The 19,462-nt window shown below is 40.1% G+C and overlaps 1 protein-coding gene across 3 annotated transcripts in view; it reads left to right on the top strand.

Moving 5' to 3' along the window:
- Positions 1-19,462, top strand: part of sptb (spectrin, beta, erythrocytic) — a 118,692-nt gene that overhangs the window by 11,249 nt on the left and 87,981 nt on the right. For 2 of the 3 annotated variants that reach the window (XM_034194863.1, XM_034194864.1), the window contains exon 2: positions 4,775-5,017. In XM_034194863.1, the coding sequence (XP_034050754.1) occupies positions 4,858-5,017 (160 nt within the window). In that variant the 5' untranslated portion in view covers positions 4,775-4,857. Of the gene's footprint in view, positions 1-4,774; positions 5,018-9,434; positions 10,019-19,462 lie in introns of those variants that run through there. The other variant, XM_034194865.1, reaches the window with a different exon arrangement.

Here is a 19,462-nt window from a genome sequence, read left to right on the forward strand (position 1 = left end):
TTAAAAACACTAAATTTCTTGGGTTTTTACACATTTTATTGTTTTAAGACATAAATTGCTTTAAAAACACTCTTTAATCTCTTATTAAAAACAGACTTGAGAACATAATATGAAATCTGTTATTTTGGAAGTGTCTGTTTTTGTTTAATTTATATTATGTTGTAGAGATTTCTTTTCACTTTGAGATAAAGTTTTTTTTTTTATTGTGTAGAGAAGCTTGAATTTTTTTTTATTTCAATGTAATATCATAAAATAATTTTTCAAAAGTAATTTAAGACCATCTTTCTCCTATTTTAGGCTCTAGCTTATGGCCCTGAGCTAAACAGCAAAAATCAAATCATAAAATGTTATTCTTATTATTATAGCTGGTGTTACAATTACATTACTATTATAATGTTTGTTTTGGTGAGACAGGCCACAGTTGTTGCCCTACTCACATCTGAAATGTCCCTGTTTGTGTTCCTTCTTGATGATTAAATGGAAGTGGATGCTGTCACTTTGTAATCACCAAGTGAGATTTTAATGTGGTGAGTTGCCGTTGAAAGCACTGTTGTCAAAGCAAACAGCTGCTGGAGTGAACGGTATTATTCCAGAATCAGAGCCCGAGGACGGAGCTGACTGACTGAATTGACTCTTAGGAATGTTACCTACATTGTTTGGCTTCTCAGCCACCTGATTGTAACCTTCTCTGCCTAATAAACAATGAATAAATCATGCTCTTGTCTCACATTTTGGACCTCAGAGGTACACCCTCTTGGTCTCCATTTTGTGTGTGACACTTTCTTCAGCTGCGTCGTCTGTGGGCTCTTTGTGTGGAATGGCGGGTGAAGGTTAACTAAGCTAGCTAAGATAGCAGTATCTGGGAGCAGCATAGTGCCCTTATCTCTTCTCACAGAGGGAGAGTAACCCCCTATGTAGTGACCAAGAATGCCACAGAGTGTGTAGTTTGAACTTTGTGTGAGCATGTTAGCTCGTTAGCTTGCTAATGGTGCTAATGTAGGTATATACACGTCACTTTTTCCACATTTTGTTATGTTACAGCCTTATTTCAAAATGGATGAAATCCATTTTTCCTCAAATTTCTACACATAATACCCCATAATGACAATGGTTTGTTTATGTTTGTTTTTTCTTTAGATTTTTGGAATTTTTTTACATTTTTTTTTAAACAACAAAAAAAAAAACTAAGAAATCGTGAGTACATAAGTATTCACAGCCTTTCCCATGAAGGTCAAAATGGAGCTCAGGTGCATCCTGTTTCCACTGATCATCCTTGAAATGTTTAAATGGAGTTCACCTGGGGTAAATTCAGTTGATTGGACATGATTTGGAAAGACACACACCTGTCTACATATAAGGTCCCATAGTTGACCGTGCATGTCAGAGCACAAACCAAGCTTGAAGTCAAAGGAATTGTCTGTCGACCTCTGAGACAGGATTGGAGAGATGTGGCCCAGCCAGAGCCCAGACCTGAATCCGATTGAACATCTCTGGAGAGATGTGAAAATGGCTGTGCACCGATGCACCCCACTCAACCTGATGAAGCTTGAGAGGAGCTGCGAAGAGAAATGGGCAAAACTGCCCAAAGATAGGTGCACCAAGCTTGTGGCTTCATATTCAAGAAGACTTGAGGCTGTAATTGCTGCCAAAGGTGCATCAACAAAGTATTGAGCAAAAGGTGTGAATACTTATGCACACTGGATTTCTTATTTTTTTATTTTTAATAAATTAGCAAAAAATTAAAAAAAAAAACCTTTTTCATGTTGCCATTATGGGGTGTTGTGAGTACAATTTTGAGGGAAGAAAAATTATTTTACTCCATTTTGGAATAAGGCTGCAACATAACAAAATGTGGAAAAAGTGAAGCGGGAAATTGGGAATTCTTTCCGGGTGCACTGTAGATAGATAGATAGATAGATGGGCAATTATTTTTCTTATTATTGTTTGTATGTTACAGATAACATGGATGAGTAGGAATTTTATTTGTTACTAATTTGCAGGCCTAATCTAACCTGAAAACTATAGTAAGGCTACTGTAGTGAAGTTCACATTAATGTAGTGTCATGCTTATTTGGTTGAATAACAGCTGTTCAGTGTAACAAACCAATAAAGTTTTAGAAGACAAGTTAAACAAGTATGATGTACAATTTACTCTCTCACTCGCTCATGTCTGAAACCAATAGCAACCATGGTTGCTTGGGTGGTTGCCATCCAGGGCCCAAGGTGGTTCCACAGTAGGATGAATAGAATAGAATGGTCTTTATTGTCATTGTATGGGTGGAGGGGTACAACAAAATTGGGAGTGGTCCCTCAGAGCTACTGTACACCACAAAAAAACAAAAACAAAACAAGAAGTCTTTTACACCCCCTATATATATATATATATATATATATATATATATATATATATATATATATATATATATATATATATATATATGTATATGTATACACGAGGTCTGTCCATAAAGTATCGTAATTTTTTTTAAACTATATGGATTTGATTCATATGTTTTCACGTCAGACAAGCTTGAACCCTCGTGCGCATGCGTGAGTTTTTCCACGCCTATCGGTGACATCATTCGCCTGTGAGCACGCATTGTGGAAGGAGTGGTCCCGCCCCATTGTCGGATTTTCATTGTCTGGAAATGGCGGAATGATTTGGGATTTTTTTCCATCAGAATTTTTTCAGAAGCTGTTAGAGACTGGCACCTGGAAACCATTCGAAACATTTATCTGGCTTTCGGTGAAAATTTTACGGGCTTCACAGAGAATAAGGTCTGTTAGTACAGCTTTAAGGACCCCTTTAAGGACGCTCGGTGCACTGTGCTCCGAGCTGCGACGACGCGGCACAAGCCACCGGACCATTTCTAAACGGATGGCTCTGTGGATACGATACCGTCGTGTGCTCTTTCTCTGGTTATCACAAGAGCTGGACATCAGCCATTTTCCGACAGATTTCACTTTTAACAAGAGATTTTGTCATGGAAAGCCATGCGGAGGCTTCGCGCGTCACGACCGATTCGCTTTGGAAGCGAGACAAAGGAACACCTCTGTTTTGGCGTGTCAGAGGACAAGTTTGGACATGCCTATCTCGGCTTTCAATGCTTACCAGTCGAGTGAGTTATAAGAGAACTTGTGGAGAGCTGGGCATGTCCGAACTTGTCCTCTGACACGCCGAAACGGAGACGTTCTTTGTCCCGCTCGAACAGCGAATCGGTCGTGACGTGCGAAGCCTCCGGGCGGCTTTCCACGACAAAATCTCTTGTTAAAAGTGAAATCTGCCAGAAAATGGCTGATGTCCAGCTCTTGCGATAACCAGAGAAAGAGCACACGACGGTCTCGTATCCACAGAGCCATCCGTTTAGAAATGGTCTGGTGGCTTGTGCCGCGTCGTCGCAGCTCGGAGCACGGTGTGCCGAGCGTCCTTAAAGGGGTCCTTAAAGCTGTACTAACAGACATTATTCTCTGTGAAGCCCGTAAAATTTTCACCGAAAGCCAGATAAATTTTTTGAATGGTTTCCAGGTACCAGTCTCTAACAGCTTCTGAAAAAATTCTGATGGAAAAAAACCCCAAATCATTCCGCCATTTCCAGACAATGAAAATCCGACGACGGGGCGGGACCACTCCTTCCACAAGGCGTGCTCACAGGTGAATGACGTCACCAACAGGCGTGGAAAAACTCACGCATGCGCACGAGGGTTCAAGCATGTCTGATGTGAAAACATATGAATCAAATCCATATAGTTTAAAAAAAAAAAATAAAAAGGTACAATACTTTATGGACAGACCTCGTGTGTGTGTGTATGTATGTATATATATATATATATATATATATATATATATATATATATATATATATATATACAGTAATGGAGGTGTGTGTGTGTGTGTGTGTGTGTGTGTGTGTGTGTCTCTTTATGTATATATACATATATATGAATAAAGTACAGTTTTAAAAAGTGAAAGTGGCTGTAACCATTTAGGGCAGTGATTGTAAAACACTGGGGGCACAGAAGCCAGTGCTGTTAAGGTGCTAGTATGTTGAGTTGTTTGTGTCCGGGGATGCGGGGTGTTTATGAAACTAGGTCTGTGGATGAGTGCGTGTGTGTCCATGGGTGTGTGCAGTACGCATGGCCCAGGAGAAGAAGCTGTTTGTTGGCCTGCTGGTGTGGGACTTTGTTGACCTGTAGCGTCTCTCGGAGGGCACGGGTCAAACAAGGGGTAGGCAAGGTGAGTGGGGTCTCCTGTGATGGCATTGGTTCTCCTAAGGCAGCCGGATGTGGAGAGGTTTTCCAGGCTGGGCAGAGGGCAGCTGATGATCTTTATGGCAGTGTTTATGACCCTTTGCGCCGCCTTTCTGTCCTCGGCTGTGGAGCTTGCATACCACACACCCAGACAGTATGTCAGTGTGCTCTCTACCGAGGAGTGATAGGCCAGCAGGAGCTTCGTGTCCAGGTTATTCTTCCTCAGGACACCCAGGAAGTGAGGCCACTGCTGAGCCTTCTTAACCAGAGCCCTGATGTTGGAGGTCCATGTGTGGTCTGTGTAGATGTCGGTGCTCAGAAACCTGAAGGAGGTGACAGTTTCCACCTGTTTTCCATTTATGATGGTGGGGCAGTGATCCTGTCTGTTGTGGTGATGGGTGGCACCAGCGCATGCTCCAAGACCTGACCTGACCACTCTGTAGCTTTTCACTTTGGTGAAGTTCCCAACATTTGCCGCATGGGCTGTTCTTAATAACACCTCTGTTCTTCACCTTTTGTGTTTCAGACGACCTCCAGTGTTTCAGTTCCATTCTTCCATTTTTTTTTTACTCCCTCCACCGCTGATCTCACTCCCTGTCGACCACTGTCATGGCGACCACCATGACTTCCACAACAGATTTTGATAATGCTGAGATCACACAACAATACAGCCATGTCAACACTCGCTTCGAGCTTTCCGACGAGCAGCTGGACAATGACAACAGCTCCGCCAGGCTGTTTGAGCGCTCGCGCATCAAGGCCCTTGCAGGTGAGTTTGTGCATAATTAGCATGTAGCAGGTGCTATTGTGTGCATCTACCATGTTTTCACACACCTACAAAGCAGCTGAGCCTTGACACCACTCTGTACCCTCTGCGAGTAACTGGGGTCATTTACACATTTCCAGAATGCCCCACGTCTGACCGTTCTGGACAGCTGCCCCGTCTGTGTGCCTTCCATAGCACAGATTTCTGACATATCTGGAAGAGCAGGAAGGCAGCCGGGCAGCTGTTTGGTGGTTTTAAAATAGCTGTATTTCTGCAACAGAAGGGAGATTTACACACGGAGCCTACGCCAGGTTGGTCCATGTGAGGCGTTTAAACACAGAAAAGCTCAGCAACAACTGTGAGTTTGACTCTGTGGAGAGGAGACACATCTTTATGGGGGCCATATAGTACAAAATTGGTTTTTCAGTGACTTAAAGACTAAATATGACAGGAGCTTCACAGTAAGCATCCTCAACAACCCACTGTTCTAGAACAGCAGTATGCCTCTATAAATGGGTGTAGTGTCATAGCTGACATTGTAGTGCTCATCATGTACTTCTCCCTAAGTAACCGATTATTTGACACAAAGTAATGCCAGTGATGCCTATATTCTCTGGGAAGACATCATAGCCAAGACATCCAGTTATTACCTTAGGTTGTTGGTTGGTGTCCATTCTCACAACCACAAAGTAACACAGGAAGCGCCAGGACCCTGAAGTTTGGCATCACCAAACATCTCTGTACATTAAGCTCATAACTCTATAAATGTTTTCCAAATGTCTCTTGATTAAAAAAGGCAAAGGATCCAATCACAAGAAAGTCACTGCCGAGATGAGTAAACCTTGATTGCTTGAATTATTCTTAACTGAACTTTCTAGACCTAGGACAACAGTATACTACTGCAATAGTTGACCCTATTTCCATTGATGTTGGGTGTCATCTTTTGCAAATATCACTCTGTCTTATCAACCCCTCCTCAAGGGTTCAATGCCCATTTGACAAATGTTTAACCACACTGGGAACTAACACAATTTTTTTTCATTTGTAAAACCCTTGAGTAGAGTGATATAACATACAAATTGTTACTAATACTTATATTTGAGATTGATTGGGAAAAAAAACCTCATAATTTGAAATAAAAAAAACCTACAGTTGAGCAAACTCACTTGAAATAGAAAAAACCCTCTCACTTGATTGGAATGTATGAAAATCCTTTTTATTGGAGGAAAAAAAAAAATCATAATTTGAAAAAAAAAAAAAAAAAAAAAAAAAACCCTCAGTTGAGCAAACTCAGTTGGAATAGAAAAAAAAAAAAAAAACACTCACATGATTGGAATTTATGAATATCCTTTTGATTGGGGGGAAAAAAAAATCACAATTTGAAATAAAAAAAAGCTGAGGAAACTCAGTTGAAATAGAAAAAAAAAACACTTACGTGATTGTAATGTATGAATATCCTTTTTGTTGGGAAAAAACTCATAATTTGAACTCAGTCCAAAATGTAAACAAATGCAGATGTTAATATTTCTAAGTCAGGCACGTGCGTAATGTTTAGTAGTGCTATTTTTCATGTTTTGACAAAGGTGGCAATAAGCAAAAAGAATGACGTCCTGTTCGTGCGCTGATATTTTAACATATGCAAGACGTCATGTTCGCGCACTGATCTCTCATTGGTCAAGATTCTGCTGTGCTGTCTGAAAGGTTCAGGAAAAATAAAGTCGCATCCAGGACAATCCCAAATTCAGACTGATTTTTCATTCACCTTCTCAAGCACTTCAATCAGGGCATCCATTGATTTCACAAAGACCCACAAACTCAAGATCAGTCAACCTCATTGCACTGCCACCAGCACCATAATCGCTACATTTCACAACCTTATCCAACACCCAGTGTACGCAAAGTAAGATCAACATTTTAAAAATTTAATATTTTAAAAATTTAAAATATCCATGACTGAATGTTATGGAGTTATGAGTTCAATCAGCAAAAATTCTGAACAAAGGTCAATTTCAGTTTATATATGGGTCAAAAGTTAAATTTGCCTAGTTTTGGTAAAAAGTGATACAAATTATTGGTTTAACATGACCCCTAACAGGAAATATTTGCACTGTTTGCGTATTTATCATTTAATTTACATATGTCATATGTAAATTGGAAAAGCTCAGCAACAACTGTGAGTTTACATATTTACGTATGTCATATGTAAATTAGGCTCAATTAAATAGATTCATATAGCATCACCCTATGGTGCTTCACAAGTAGAAGGTCTGACCTTACCAACCCCATTGAGCAAGCACATGGGGGAGTGTAGTCAGAAAAAACTTCCTTGGGTGTTTTTGAGGAAGAAACCTTCAGCAGAGCAGACTCAGAGGAGTGAACCACTGCTTAGGCCAAACTAACAATAATAAGAATCAGGTGAACAAAATACAACAAAGAACTGTTAAACATGCAAACAAAAATAAACATCTCCATAGAAAGTCCCAAAGATAGAGTCCAGCGGGTAGCGTGACGTCTGGCAACTTTGGTCCTGATACAAAGTAGCTAGGCAGGGGAGCGCCTGTTAGTTCACCCATCATTGAAGATCAAGGGCACCATGAAAAAGAGAGACAAAACAGAAATAAATCAGCTGGAACAAACAATTCTGAGCAGCAAAGTAACAGACAGGATACTAATGTGACCGCTGGCAGCTAGCCTGTTGCTTTACTAACGGTCCCAGAATTTATATTTGATGAGACTGAGTCCTGCTACATTATTAGTAACATCAATTAAGCAAGAGGGAAAAGTAGTTCAGTACAACACTAAGACATTAGTCAGATGAAAGGAAGAACAGATGGGTCTTTAGTCGGGTTTTTAATGACTCCAGCAGCCAGATTGTTCAACAGAACAGGTGCAAGATACAAGAATGCTCTATGGCCTGCTGACTTCTTTTTAACATTGGAGCACACAATAATCCTGCCTCCTGAGAATTCAGAGCATGGGCCGGTACATAAGGTTCAGCTAGATCAACCACTTAGGAAGGTGATAGTCCATGAAGAGTTCTGTATGTTAGTAGCAAAACCTTAAAATCTTACCTTGCATGGACAGGATGCCACTAGAGGGAGGCCAGAATCAGAGTAATATGAGCAAACATTCTTCTCCTACTCAGAACTCCAGTAGCCGCATTCTGAACCATCTGGAGACCTCTTACACTGGACTGCGGTAAGCCAGAAAATAGGAAGAATATATCATAATGGATGTCGGCCATGTTTGATCATGACTTTGGTGATCAATCAAATTTGTTCCATTCATTAATCCCCTTAGTTGAACCAATAATTTGCATTACTTTTGAACAAAACTGGAGCAAATTTATATTTTAAACTCCTGTAGAAGCTATATTTGGCCTTTGCCACAGTTTTTGCTGTTTTTACCACATAACTCCCTAACATTCATTCAAAGATAGTCTAAAGTATACCTTTCTGGAATCATGTTGTATACTTTTCAATGTGATTGGAGCATTTTCAAATTTTGACCTTCATTGACCTCTGGCTACAGCTGCCACCATGGGATGGCTATAGATAGGTGACCAAAATGCCATGTGAAATGTTTTGGCAGCTAGTGACCCACCTGTGTGGCCCATGGACGAATATTGCTGTGTGAGAGCAAACTGAGCCCTGGGTAATATGAAATATTGCAACAGTTTAGTTCTTATTGTATGACCAAACACCTGAACAACTGGTGTGAAGCCACCTCAGTATCTGTTCTAAGTACATCCAGCAAGCTGCATGTGTATGATGACCAGAACATTTAAAGTCCAGAGTGGTTCCACGCTTTTCTTGCTGTCTCTTTAAGCCATATGGCTGCTGAGTGGGCGTTGGTGATATTGTGTTAGAGAGGTGCAGTACTGATGTTTCTGTAATGCAATCAGTGTTTCCTGTCAAGGAGAGTGGGAGAAGGAGGAGGAATAGAGTGGGAGAAGGAGGGAGAGAACGGGAGGGGATGTGAAAGGCTTTGAATGCCACCCAGTGACAATTTACAGCTTGTGAACTCCGAAATATTCACACAGCGTGCCTTCAAAGCAGCGCGTCACACTGCTCTGTGCACACGCCTGAATTCACTCCATCATGATTGTTTTATATTTGATGGGCGTGTCGCTCGCGCGGTGCCTGCTCAGTGATGTGACGGGTGAGCAGGAGTGCTTCACAGGCTCATTAGGAGGAGCGTACTGTGTGCATGGGCTAGAGAAACCACGCAGATGTTCTTGAGAGCCGGGAGCACAGCATCATCACAGCAGCGGCTAGAAAAGAAAGAAAGAAGAACAAGGGAGGAGGGAGGGAGGGAGCAGCAGAGAGCTCGAGGGTGAACTGAAAAGGAGGACAGAAAGAGAAGAGAAACTGTAAGAGAAGAGAAGAAAGTGCAGAGCTTCTCTCCAGGTTAAGTGCTGTGGTATTTCGGGGTGTGAAGGGTGGGTCAAGATGAGCAGTCCATGTCTGCTGCGTGCTGCTCCCATCACTCAACCCCGGCTCAGGGAGGTGAAGATCAGCCTGAAGGCTGGCAGCAGGGAGACCGCAGCCATCCGGAGCGGCGGAGTCACCATCCGCTCCTACGTCCCCGCAGAGAAGGAGGCCCCAGTGAGGGTCGGCATGAGCACTATCAGGAGCAGGAGCACCCCGCCGGTTTACCGGGATCAGAGGCCTGAAAGCAGGAAAGTGGAGAAAGGAGACGGGCGCACCGTCAAGCTTCGGGAGCCGGAAAACCACCCGGAGAGGAACGGCACCCTACACATCCCGCTCAATGTGGCTTCCGTGGGACTTTCCCCCATCTCCACCTCCTCTTCTTCATCCTCCTCCATCACCCCCAGACGTCAGCGGCCTTCTCCCTCTCAGCATGCCCCTGCTCTCTCCACCTCCACCTCCTCTTCCTCTTCTTCCTCAGTCAAGGGTATGAAACGGGCACGCTGGCTGAGTTACAGCGCCTCCAACATCTGTTTCAACTCCATTCTGGAAGGACGCTTCAGACAGCTGCAAGGTACAGCGTCCCGCGTGAAGGTGGAACCCGAGCTGTAGAGCTGTGTGTGTGTGTGTGTGTGTGTGTGTACTACAGTTAACATTTTTGTAGTCATAGTGCAGCAGATAACTGAAACAATCCTTTATGAATGTTCTTCATAAATCAGTGTTTGAAAAAGAAGTTCTGGCCACTTGAAAATCCAATATGGTGGCCAAGTAGGGGTCAATAGAAGAATTGCACAGGGGTCAAAATTTAAAAATGCTCCAATCATATTGAAAGCTATACCATGTTATGTGTCTGATCACAAAGATTCCAAAAAGGACTGGTTTGGACTATCTTTGACTGAATGTTATGGGGTAAAAACAGCAAGAATGGTGACAAAGGTCAGTTTCAGTTTGTACAGGGGTCAAAAGTTAAAGTTGCTCCAATTTTGGTAAAACGTGGTGCAAATTATTGGTTGAACTAATAGGATTAATGAATGGAATAGTTTTGACTGCTTTGAATTCTTGGTTTGCAAAGTAAACGTCAAACAATTTCAACATCCATCGGATTCTATGGCATGTTGCATGTTACCTTGTAATGTGATAACAAACCATGAGTACATGATGCAAACTTTTAAAAACCCTATTAACTCAAGCAATAATTTGCATCACTTTTTACCAAAATTGGAGCAACTTTAACTTTTGACCCCTGTACAAACTAAAGCTGACCTTTGTCACCATTCTTGTTGTTTTTACCCCATAACTCCATAACATTCAGTCACAGATAGTCCAAACTATACCTTTTTTGAATATTTATGATCAGACAAATAATGTGTTAAGCTTTTCAATATGATTGGAGCATTTTTAAATTTTGAGCCTTGTGTAATTCTTCATTGACCTCTACCTGGTTACCATATTGGATTTTCAAGTGGCCAGAACTTTTGTCTAAAACAGTGATTTATGAACATTCATGCTAAATCTGATGCTTGTATCATCAAGTGAACAATTCTGGCTAAAAGTCATACTTATCTGCTCCACTATCATGCTCCTAAGGGGATGGAGACACTAAGGGGATGGAACTGGGGGAAAAAAATCTGAGCATTCCTAATGGTGGCGCTTTTATTAAACATATTAGATGATTATTTATTCATCGTAAGGAAGCTGTGGCTGCGCTCAGATTGTTCGCTGGTGTGACGTTGAATAATTCAAAAGCAGCAAACTCTTAAAAAGGTTGATGCTTTTCCTCCAAATCCCGCCATTCTGAGCTCACGTACAGAGCTGTGAAAATGTTTGTGCACCCTTGTACTTTTACATGATTGAATTTTTTTAATAACGTCAAATAAAAAAAAAATCATTCAGGTTTGTTTCTATTTAAATTTCTAAAATGCTGCTCTTTAAATTGACAGTGAAAACTCCAACATGATGCCAATGAAATAAAAACAATGGCAAAAGAATGGTGCGCAAAAGTGTGCACACCTCTAAGTATAACACAACTAAATAATCACGTTTACAGCCAGTTTTATTTGGAAAAGTTGGGGTGATGGATACATGAACATTTCCAAGTCACTGAGTATGTCTTGGATTTTATTTACATCAATCATTAAGAAATACAAACAGTATGATATGTATGGTACATCTGCTGAAGGCAGACATTTCTGCAAAAAAGCAGAACAAAAGAAAACAATCCTCCCTCCCCACAACAACAACAACAACAAAAAACAAAAAACTGACCGCACAAGGAGCCTAGTGAGGGAAGCCACCAAGATACACAGACAACTTTGAAGGAGTAATCAGCTTCTGTGGCTGTGATTGGAGAGATTGTGGAAGTTGCACATGGTGGAGTAGAGAATTTTTTTTTTCAAAAGACACAAAATTCCAGCAACAGTTTGCCAGAAGACACATGGGAGGCTCTGGCCGAGATATAACCTGTTTTCTTCTATGAAAATTCTTCTCTGCTCCACTCCGCCATGAAACTGTGACCGATACAACACACAAAAATGACACTTTGCACAGTTTCTCCAACCACAGCCACAGCAACTAGTAACTCCTTTTAGAGCTGACACAGGTGTTTTGGTGGCTTCCCTCACTAGTCTCTTTCTTGCACAGTTATTCAGTTTGTATTTCTTAAAGACCGATTTAATTGAAGTTCAAGACAGATTTCAGTGACTTGGAAATGTTCTTGTATCATCACTTGACTTGTTTACAGAAAACTGATGATCCATTATTTTGACTTTTACATATATATATTTTTAATTCATGTCATGTTGTAAAGATTCATTTTCACCGTGAATATAAAAGGCATCATTTAAAAAAATTTATATAAATAAACCACTATTATTATTAAAATTTTGATATTAAAATTCAAATGTGTAAAAGCTCAAGTCTTATCTATTGGCAGCACACATCATTCCAATAAACCGCTTTACCCCCCCCATAAACCATCTCCCTTTTTGATTCCACCTCACTTCTCCTCCACATGGTTTCATGCTTTCATAAATAAGAGAATAAATCTATGGGTGAAGCTGTGTGATGGTAGAGGAGCTTTGCCCTCACTGTGGGTTTGTGTTTGCCTGCATGATGCGATCCAACTCCCTGATGACAGGAGTGCATTAGTGAGAGGAGGCAGATGGAGGAGATGATGGAGGGAAGCGAGCTTTTTCTGCATCTGGTAAAAGTCGGGTATCGATTTGAAAGACTGCAGTGGCAACTGATACGTGTAGTGGCTAACTTCAAAGCCTTTCTAGATTTAGACAGGTGTCTGGAACCGAGTGCACTGATCCACCGACTGCACATCGACGCATTTTATTACCTCCGTCAGCAAAGTTGGAGGAGGTCATGTTTTCGCCCGTTTGTTTGTTTGCTTGTCTCTTTGTTTGCCTATTTGTTTGTGAACAGCCTGGATCCCACAACTTCTCATATATCGTTATGAACTTTTTACTGAAGATTCATATCCTGATAGGCAAGAATTTATTCCATTTTCCATAGGTTCCATAGGTTAAAGGTCAAAGTCAGGAAAAAACCATGGAAAATTGGAAAAATCCCTATCGCAATTATTAGAAATAGAAGAAACACAAGATGACTGTTAATTTTCCTCGGTCTGGGGCTTGATGCAAGATCTCACCTTGTGGGGTAAGGATGATTCTGAGAACCCCAGAACTACACAGCAGGACCTGGTCAATGACCTGAAGAGAGCTGGGACCACAGTCACAAAGATTACATTAGTAACACATGATGCCGTCATGGTTTAAAATCCTACAGGACACGCAAGCTCCCCCTGTTCATGCCAGCACATGTCCAGACCCATTTGAAGTTCACCACTGACCATCTGGATGATCCAGAGGAGGCATGGGAGAAGGTCATGTGCTCAGATGAGACCAAAATAGTGCTTTTTGGTATCAACTCCACTTGTCGTGTTTGGAGGATGAGAACAACCCCAAGAAAACCATCCCAACCGTGAAGCATGGAGGTGGAAACATCATTTTTGGGGGTGCTTTTCTCGAAAGGGGACAGGACAACTGCACTGTATTGAAGGGAGGATGGATGGAGTCATGTATCGGGAGATTTTGCCAAACAACCTCCTTCCCTCAATAAGAGCATTGAAGATGGGTCATGGTTGGGTCTTCCGGCATGACAATGACCCCAAACACACAGCCAGGGCAACTAAGGAGGGGCTCCGTAAGAAGCATTTCAAGGTCCTGGAGTGGCCTGGCCAGTCTCCAGACCTGAACTTAACAGAAAATCTTTGGAGGGAGCTGAAACTCCAAACCTGAAAGATCTAGAGAAGGTCTGTATGGAGGAGTGGACCAAAATCCCTGCTGCAGTGTGCAAACGTGGTCAAGAACTACAGGAAACATCTGACCTCTGTAATTGCAAACAAAAGTTTCTGTAACCAAATATTAAGGTCTGTTTTCTATTGTATCAAATACTGATTTCATGCAATAAAATGCAAATTAATTATTTAAAAATCATACAATATGATTTTCTGATTTTTTTTTTTTTTTTTTAGATTCTGTCTCTCACAGTTGAATATCAATCTATCATCTGTCTGATAGAATCTGTCAATCTATCTTTATTAGTTGGCTATGTACCACAGGCTTTTAAGTTGGCAGTAATTAAACCATTACTTAAAAAGCCATCACTTGACCCAGCTATCTTAGCTAATTATAGGCCAATCTCCAACCTTCCTTTTCTCTCAAAAATTCTTGAAAGGGTAGTTGTAAAACAGCTAACTGATCATCTGCAGAGGAATGGTCTATTTGAAGAGTTTCAGTCAGGTTTTAGAATTCATCATAGTACAGAAACAGCATTAGTGAAGGTTACAAATGGCTTCTTATGGCCTCAGACAGTGGACTCATCTCTGTGCTTGTCCTGTTAGACCTCAGTGCTGCTTTTGATACTGTTGACCATAAAATTTTATTACAGAGATTAGAGCATGCCATAGGTATTAAAGGCACTGCGTTGCAGTGGTTTGAATCATATTTATCTAATAGATTACAATTTGTTCATGTAAATGCGGAGTCTTCTTCATGGACTAAGGTTAATTATGGAGTTCCACAAGGTCCTGTGCTAGGACCGATTTTATTCACTTTATACATGCTTCCCTTAGGCAGTATTATTAGATGGCATTGCTTAAATTTTCATTGTTATGCAGATGATACCCAGCTTTATCTATCCATGAAGCCAGAGGACACACACCAATTAGTTAAACTGCAGGAATGTCTTTCAGACATAAAGACATGGATGACCTCTAATTTCCTGCTTTTAAATTCAGATAAAACTGAAGTTATTGTACTTGGCCCCACAAATCTTAGAAACATGGTGTCTAACCAGATTCTTACTCTGGATGGCATTACCCTGACCTCTAGTAATACTGTGAGAAATCTTGGAGTCATTTTTGATCAGGATATGTCCTTCAATGCGCATATTAAGCAAATATGTAGGACTGCTTTTTTGCTTTTGGGCAATATCTCTAAAATTAGAAAGGTCTTGTCTCAGAGTGATGCTGAAAAGCTAATTCATGCATTTATTTCTTCTAGGTTGGACTATTGTAATTCATTATTATCAGGTTGTCCTAAAAGTTCCCTGAAAAGCCTTCAGTTAATTCAAAATGCTGCAGCTAGAGTACTGACAGGGATTAGAAGGAGAGAGCATATTTCACCCATATTGGCTTCTCTTCATTGGTTTCCTGTTAATTCCAGAATAGAATTTAAAATTCTTCTTCTTACTTATAAGGTTTTGAATAATCAGGTCCCATCTTATCTTAGGGACCTCATAGTACCATATCACCCCAATAGAGCGCTTCGCTCTCAGACTGCAGACTTACTTGTAGTTCCAAGGGTTTTTAAGAGTAGAATGGGGAGGCAGAGCCTTCAGCTTTCAGGCTCCTCTCCTGTGGAACCAGCTCCCAATTCGGATTAGGGAGACAGACACCCTCTCTACTTTTAAGATTAAGCTTAAAACTTTCCTTTTTGCTAAAGCTTATAGTTAGGGCTGGATCAGGTGACCCTGAACCATCCCTTAGTTATGCTGCTATAGACTTAGACTGCTGGGGGGTTCCCATGATGCACTGAGTGTTTCTTTCTCTTTTTGCTCTGTATGCACCACTCTGCATTTAATCATTAGTGATTGATCTCTGCTCTCTTCCACAGCATGTCTTTTTCCTGATTCTCTCCCCTCAGCCCCAACCAGTCCCAGCAGAAGACTGCCCCTCCCTGAGCCTGGTTCTGCTGGAGGTTTCTTCCTGTTAAAAGGGAGTTTTCCTTCCCACTCTCGCCAAGTGCTTGCTCATAGGGGGTCGTTTTGACCGTTGGGGTTTTTCTGTAATTATTGTATGGCTTTTGCCTTACAATATAAAGCGCCTTGGGGCAACTGTTTGTTGTGATTTGGCGCTATATAAATAAAATTGATTTGATTTGATTTGAAGTGTACCTACAATAAAACTTGTAGGTGGGAAAACTTGCAAAATTGACAGTGGATCAAATACTTATTTGCCTCAATTGCCACATACATATAAAAGTATAAATAATTTTTTTTACAGCTTTCTTGGAATTATTATCCCCCTGGTATGAAAACCGGGGGGGGGGGGGAAATACAGTGATCAGAATGTCTATCCGTCTGTCTGTTTTTGTTTGGTAGTGGGATATCTCAAGAACCAATTGACCTATTTCATTCATATTTAGCATAAGCGTGTACTTGGGTGTTCCCCCTTACACCAGTTGATTACAGTGACCTTGGGGTCAATTACAACGTCACAGCGAGACATTAAAGATATTGTCATTGCCACTCTTGTTAGTGCAATAACTCAAGAACCAGTTGACCCGTTTCATTTATATTTAACATAAGAGTGCACTGGGGTGATCACCCTGACACCAGTTAATTACAGTGATCTTGGGGTCAATTTCAAGGTCACAGTCAACTATTCAAGATATTGTCATTGCCATCCTTGTTCGTACGATATCTCAAGAACCAGTTGACCAATTTAATCTTTAATCTTGTTTTGCATTCTTTTTGAACATACAAATCTGTTTTAATGAATGAATAAATACGTGCACACGTTCAAAGACCTATCAATAAGTATTCAATATGTAGGCAGGTGCAGCTACATGCACAAGTAAAACTGATATCCAGCAGGACCTTTCCACAGAGTGTAGCGTACACTGTCTATGCTTTCCTGAACATTTGTTTCACGTTTCTTTTTTTTCCGTCATTCACTTTTTGAGTCCAGTGAAAGCCACATGACTTATTCACATGGATGGATTTTCCTTGTATGCAGTCTGGTTCGTATTTTTCCCCATAGTCAGTTCTTCCTGGATGTGGTGAATCCACAGCACACTCGTGCACGTCTGCAGGCATCCCAGCATCTGTGACTGTGGGTGTGACCCCAGAAGCCGCTTTGGCTCTGGCTTTGTCTGCATGTTGGCTGCAGATGTTTCCACAAATAATTTCTGGGATTCTGATAGATGGACTCTTTTAAAGGGGACAGATTTGGCAGATTTTGAACTATTTAAGACAAAATTATTTTTAAGACATTGAAGTGATGCATTTAAAAAAAAAAGAAGACCACATGCCAAAGAAATATCCCTTTTTGTAATTTCTGTTGTTCACCTATAAAATGGGGGTGTGCTACACAGACTATGGAACACCTCAGTGGGTGTGTCTCACAAAGGTTACAAAGTCAAAATTCTGTAACAAAAGCTTGAAGTAGATAATTTTAGCCAAAATTGTTTCACGCTACCTATGCCTTGGCTATTCAAAGTTTGACTTTTTTTTTTTCTGTGGAGGCAATTTCGCTACTAAGGTATTTAGTTATTAGCCTGACCACAAAATGGAAAGAGGTGATTGTAACACTCATGTTTGCCCATTTGTTTTTCCATGGCGATAAACTTCAAAATACAAAGCGCAATTGCAAACAACCTTGGTGGATGGAGGTGGTAAAATCACAAGTCAGAATTTAAATACATCCACTTGGGAAATGATTGACAATATTAATACCAGCATTTTGGCATCAAAATTAATCCTATATCTTGAAAATAACCCCCCACCCCTTGAACGTAATAAAGTATGGTCTATTTTCAATTATCTGGCTATTCCACTATGTGTAAAGTTTGTCCATGCTCTTCAAAAACTTTATAAACACAATTCTTTCACAAAGGTTTTATTTCAGTCACACTGTGTGAATAACAGAACTTAGGAGGCTATGCTCTTCAAAAACTTTAAAAACATAAACCATTGTCAAAGGTTTTATTTCAGTCACACTGTGTGAATAACAGAACTTAGGAGGAGGTCATGCTCTTCAAAAACTTTAAAAACATAAACCATAGTCAAAGGTTTTATTTCAGTAACACTGTGTGAATAACAGAACTTAGGAGGAGGTCATGCTCTTCAAAAACTTTAAAAACATAAACCATTGTCAAAGGTTTTATTTCAGTCACCCTGTGTGAATAACAGAACTTAGGAGGCTATGCTCTTCAAAAACTTTAAAAACATAAACCATTGTCAAAGGTTTTATTTCAGTCACACTGTGTGAATAACAGAACTTAGGAGGCTATGCTCTTCAAAAACTTTAAAAACATAAACCATTGTCAAAGGTTTTATTTCAGTCACACTGTGTGAATAACAGAACTTAGGAGGAGGCCATGCTCTTCAAAAACTTTAAAAACATAAACCATTGTCAAAGGTTTTATTTCAGTCACACTGTGTGAATAACAGAACTTAGGAGGCTATGCTCTTCAAAAACTTTAAAAACATAAACCATTGTCAAAGGTTTTATTTCAGTAACACTGTGTGAATAACAGAACATAGGAGGAGGCCATGCTCTTCAAAAACTTTAAAAACATAAACCATTGTCAAAGGTTTTATTTCAGTCACGCTGTGTGAATAACAGAACTTAGGAGGCTATGCTCTTCAAAAACTTTAAAAACATAAACCATTGTCAAAGGTTTTATTTCAGTCACACTGTGTGAATAACAGAACTTAGGAGGAGGCCATGCTCTTCAAAAACTTTAAAAACATAAACCATTGTCAAAGGTTTTATTTCAGTCACACTGTGTGAATAACAGAACTTAGGAGGCTATGCTCTTCAAAAACTTTAAAAACATAAACCATTGTCAAAGGTTTTATTTCAGTCACACTGTGTGAATAACAGAACTTAGGAGGAGGCCATGCTCTTCAAAAACTTTAAAAACATAAACCATTGTCAAAGGTTTTATTTCAGTAACACTGTGTGAATAACAGAACATAGGAGGAGGCCATGCTCTTCAAAAACTTTAAAAACATAAACCATTGTCAAAGGTTTTATTTCAGTCACACTGTGTGAATAACAGAACTTAGGAGGCTATGCTCTTCAAAAACTTTAAAAAACATAAACCATTGTCAAAGGTTTTATTTCAGTAACACTGTGTGAATAACAGAACTTAGGAGGAGGCCATGCTCTTCAAAAACTTTAAAAACATAAACCATTGTCAAAGGTTTTATTTCAGTCACCCTGTGTGAATAACAGAACTTAGGAGGCTATGCTCTTCAAAAACTTTAAAAACATAAACCATTGTCAAAGGTTTTATTTCAGTCACACTGTGTGAATAACATAACTTAGGAGGCTATGCTCTTCAAAAACTTTAAAAACATAAACCATTGTCAAAGGTTTTATTTCAGTCACACTGTGTGAATAACAGAACTTAGGAGGAGGCCATGCTCTTCAAAAACTTTAAAAACATAAACCATTGTCAAAGGTTTTATTTCAGTCACACTGTGTGAATAACAGAACTTAGGAGGCTATGCTCTTCAAAAACTTTAAAAACATAAACCATTGTCAAAGGTTTTATTTCAGTAACACTGTGTGAATAACAGAACATAGGAGGAGGCCATGCTCTTCAAAAACTTTAAAAACATAAACCATTGTCAAAGGTTTTATTTCAGTCACGCTGTGTGAATAACAGAACTTAGGAGGCTATGCTCTTCAAAAACTTTAAAAACATAAACCATTGTC

Source organism: Thalassophryne amazonica, chromosome 19, assembly GCF_902500255.1.
Source record: "Thalassophryne amazonica chromosome 19, fThaAma1.1, whole genome shotgun sequence".
In the NCBI taxonomy this organism is placed as follows: Eukaryota; Metazoa; Chordata; class Actinopteri; order Batrachoidiformes; family Batrachoididae; genus Thalassophryne; species Thalassophryne amazonica.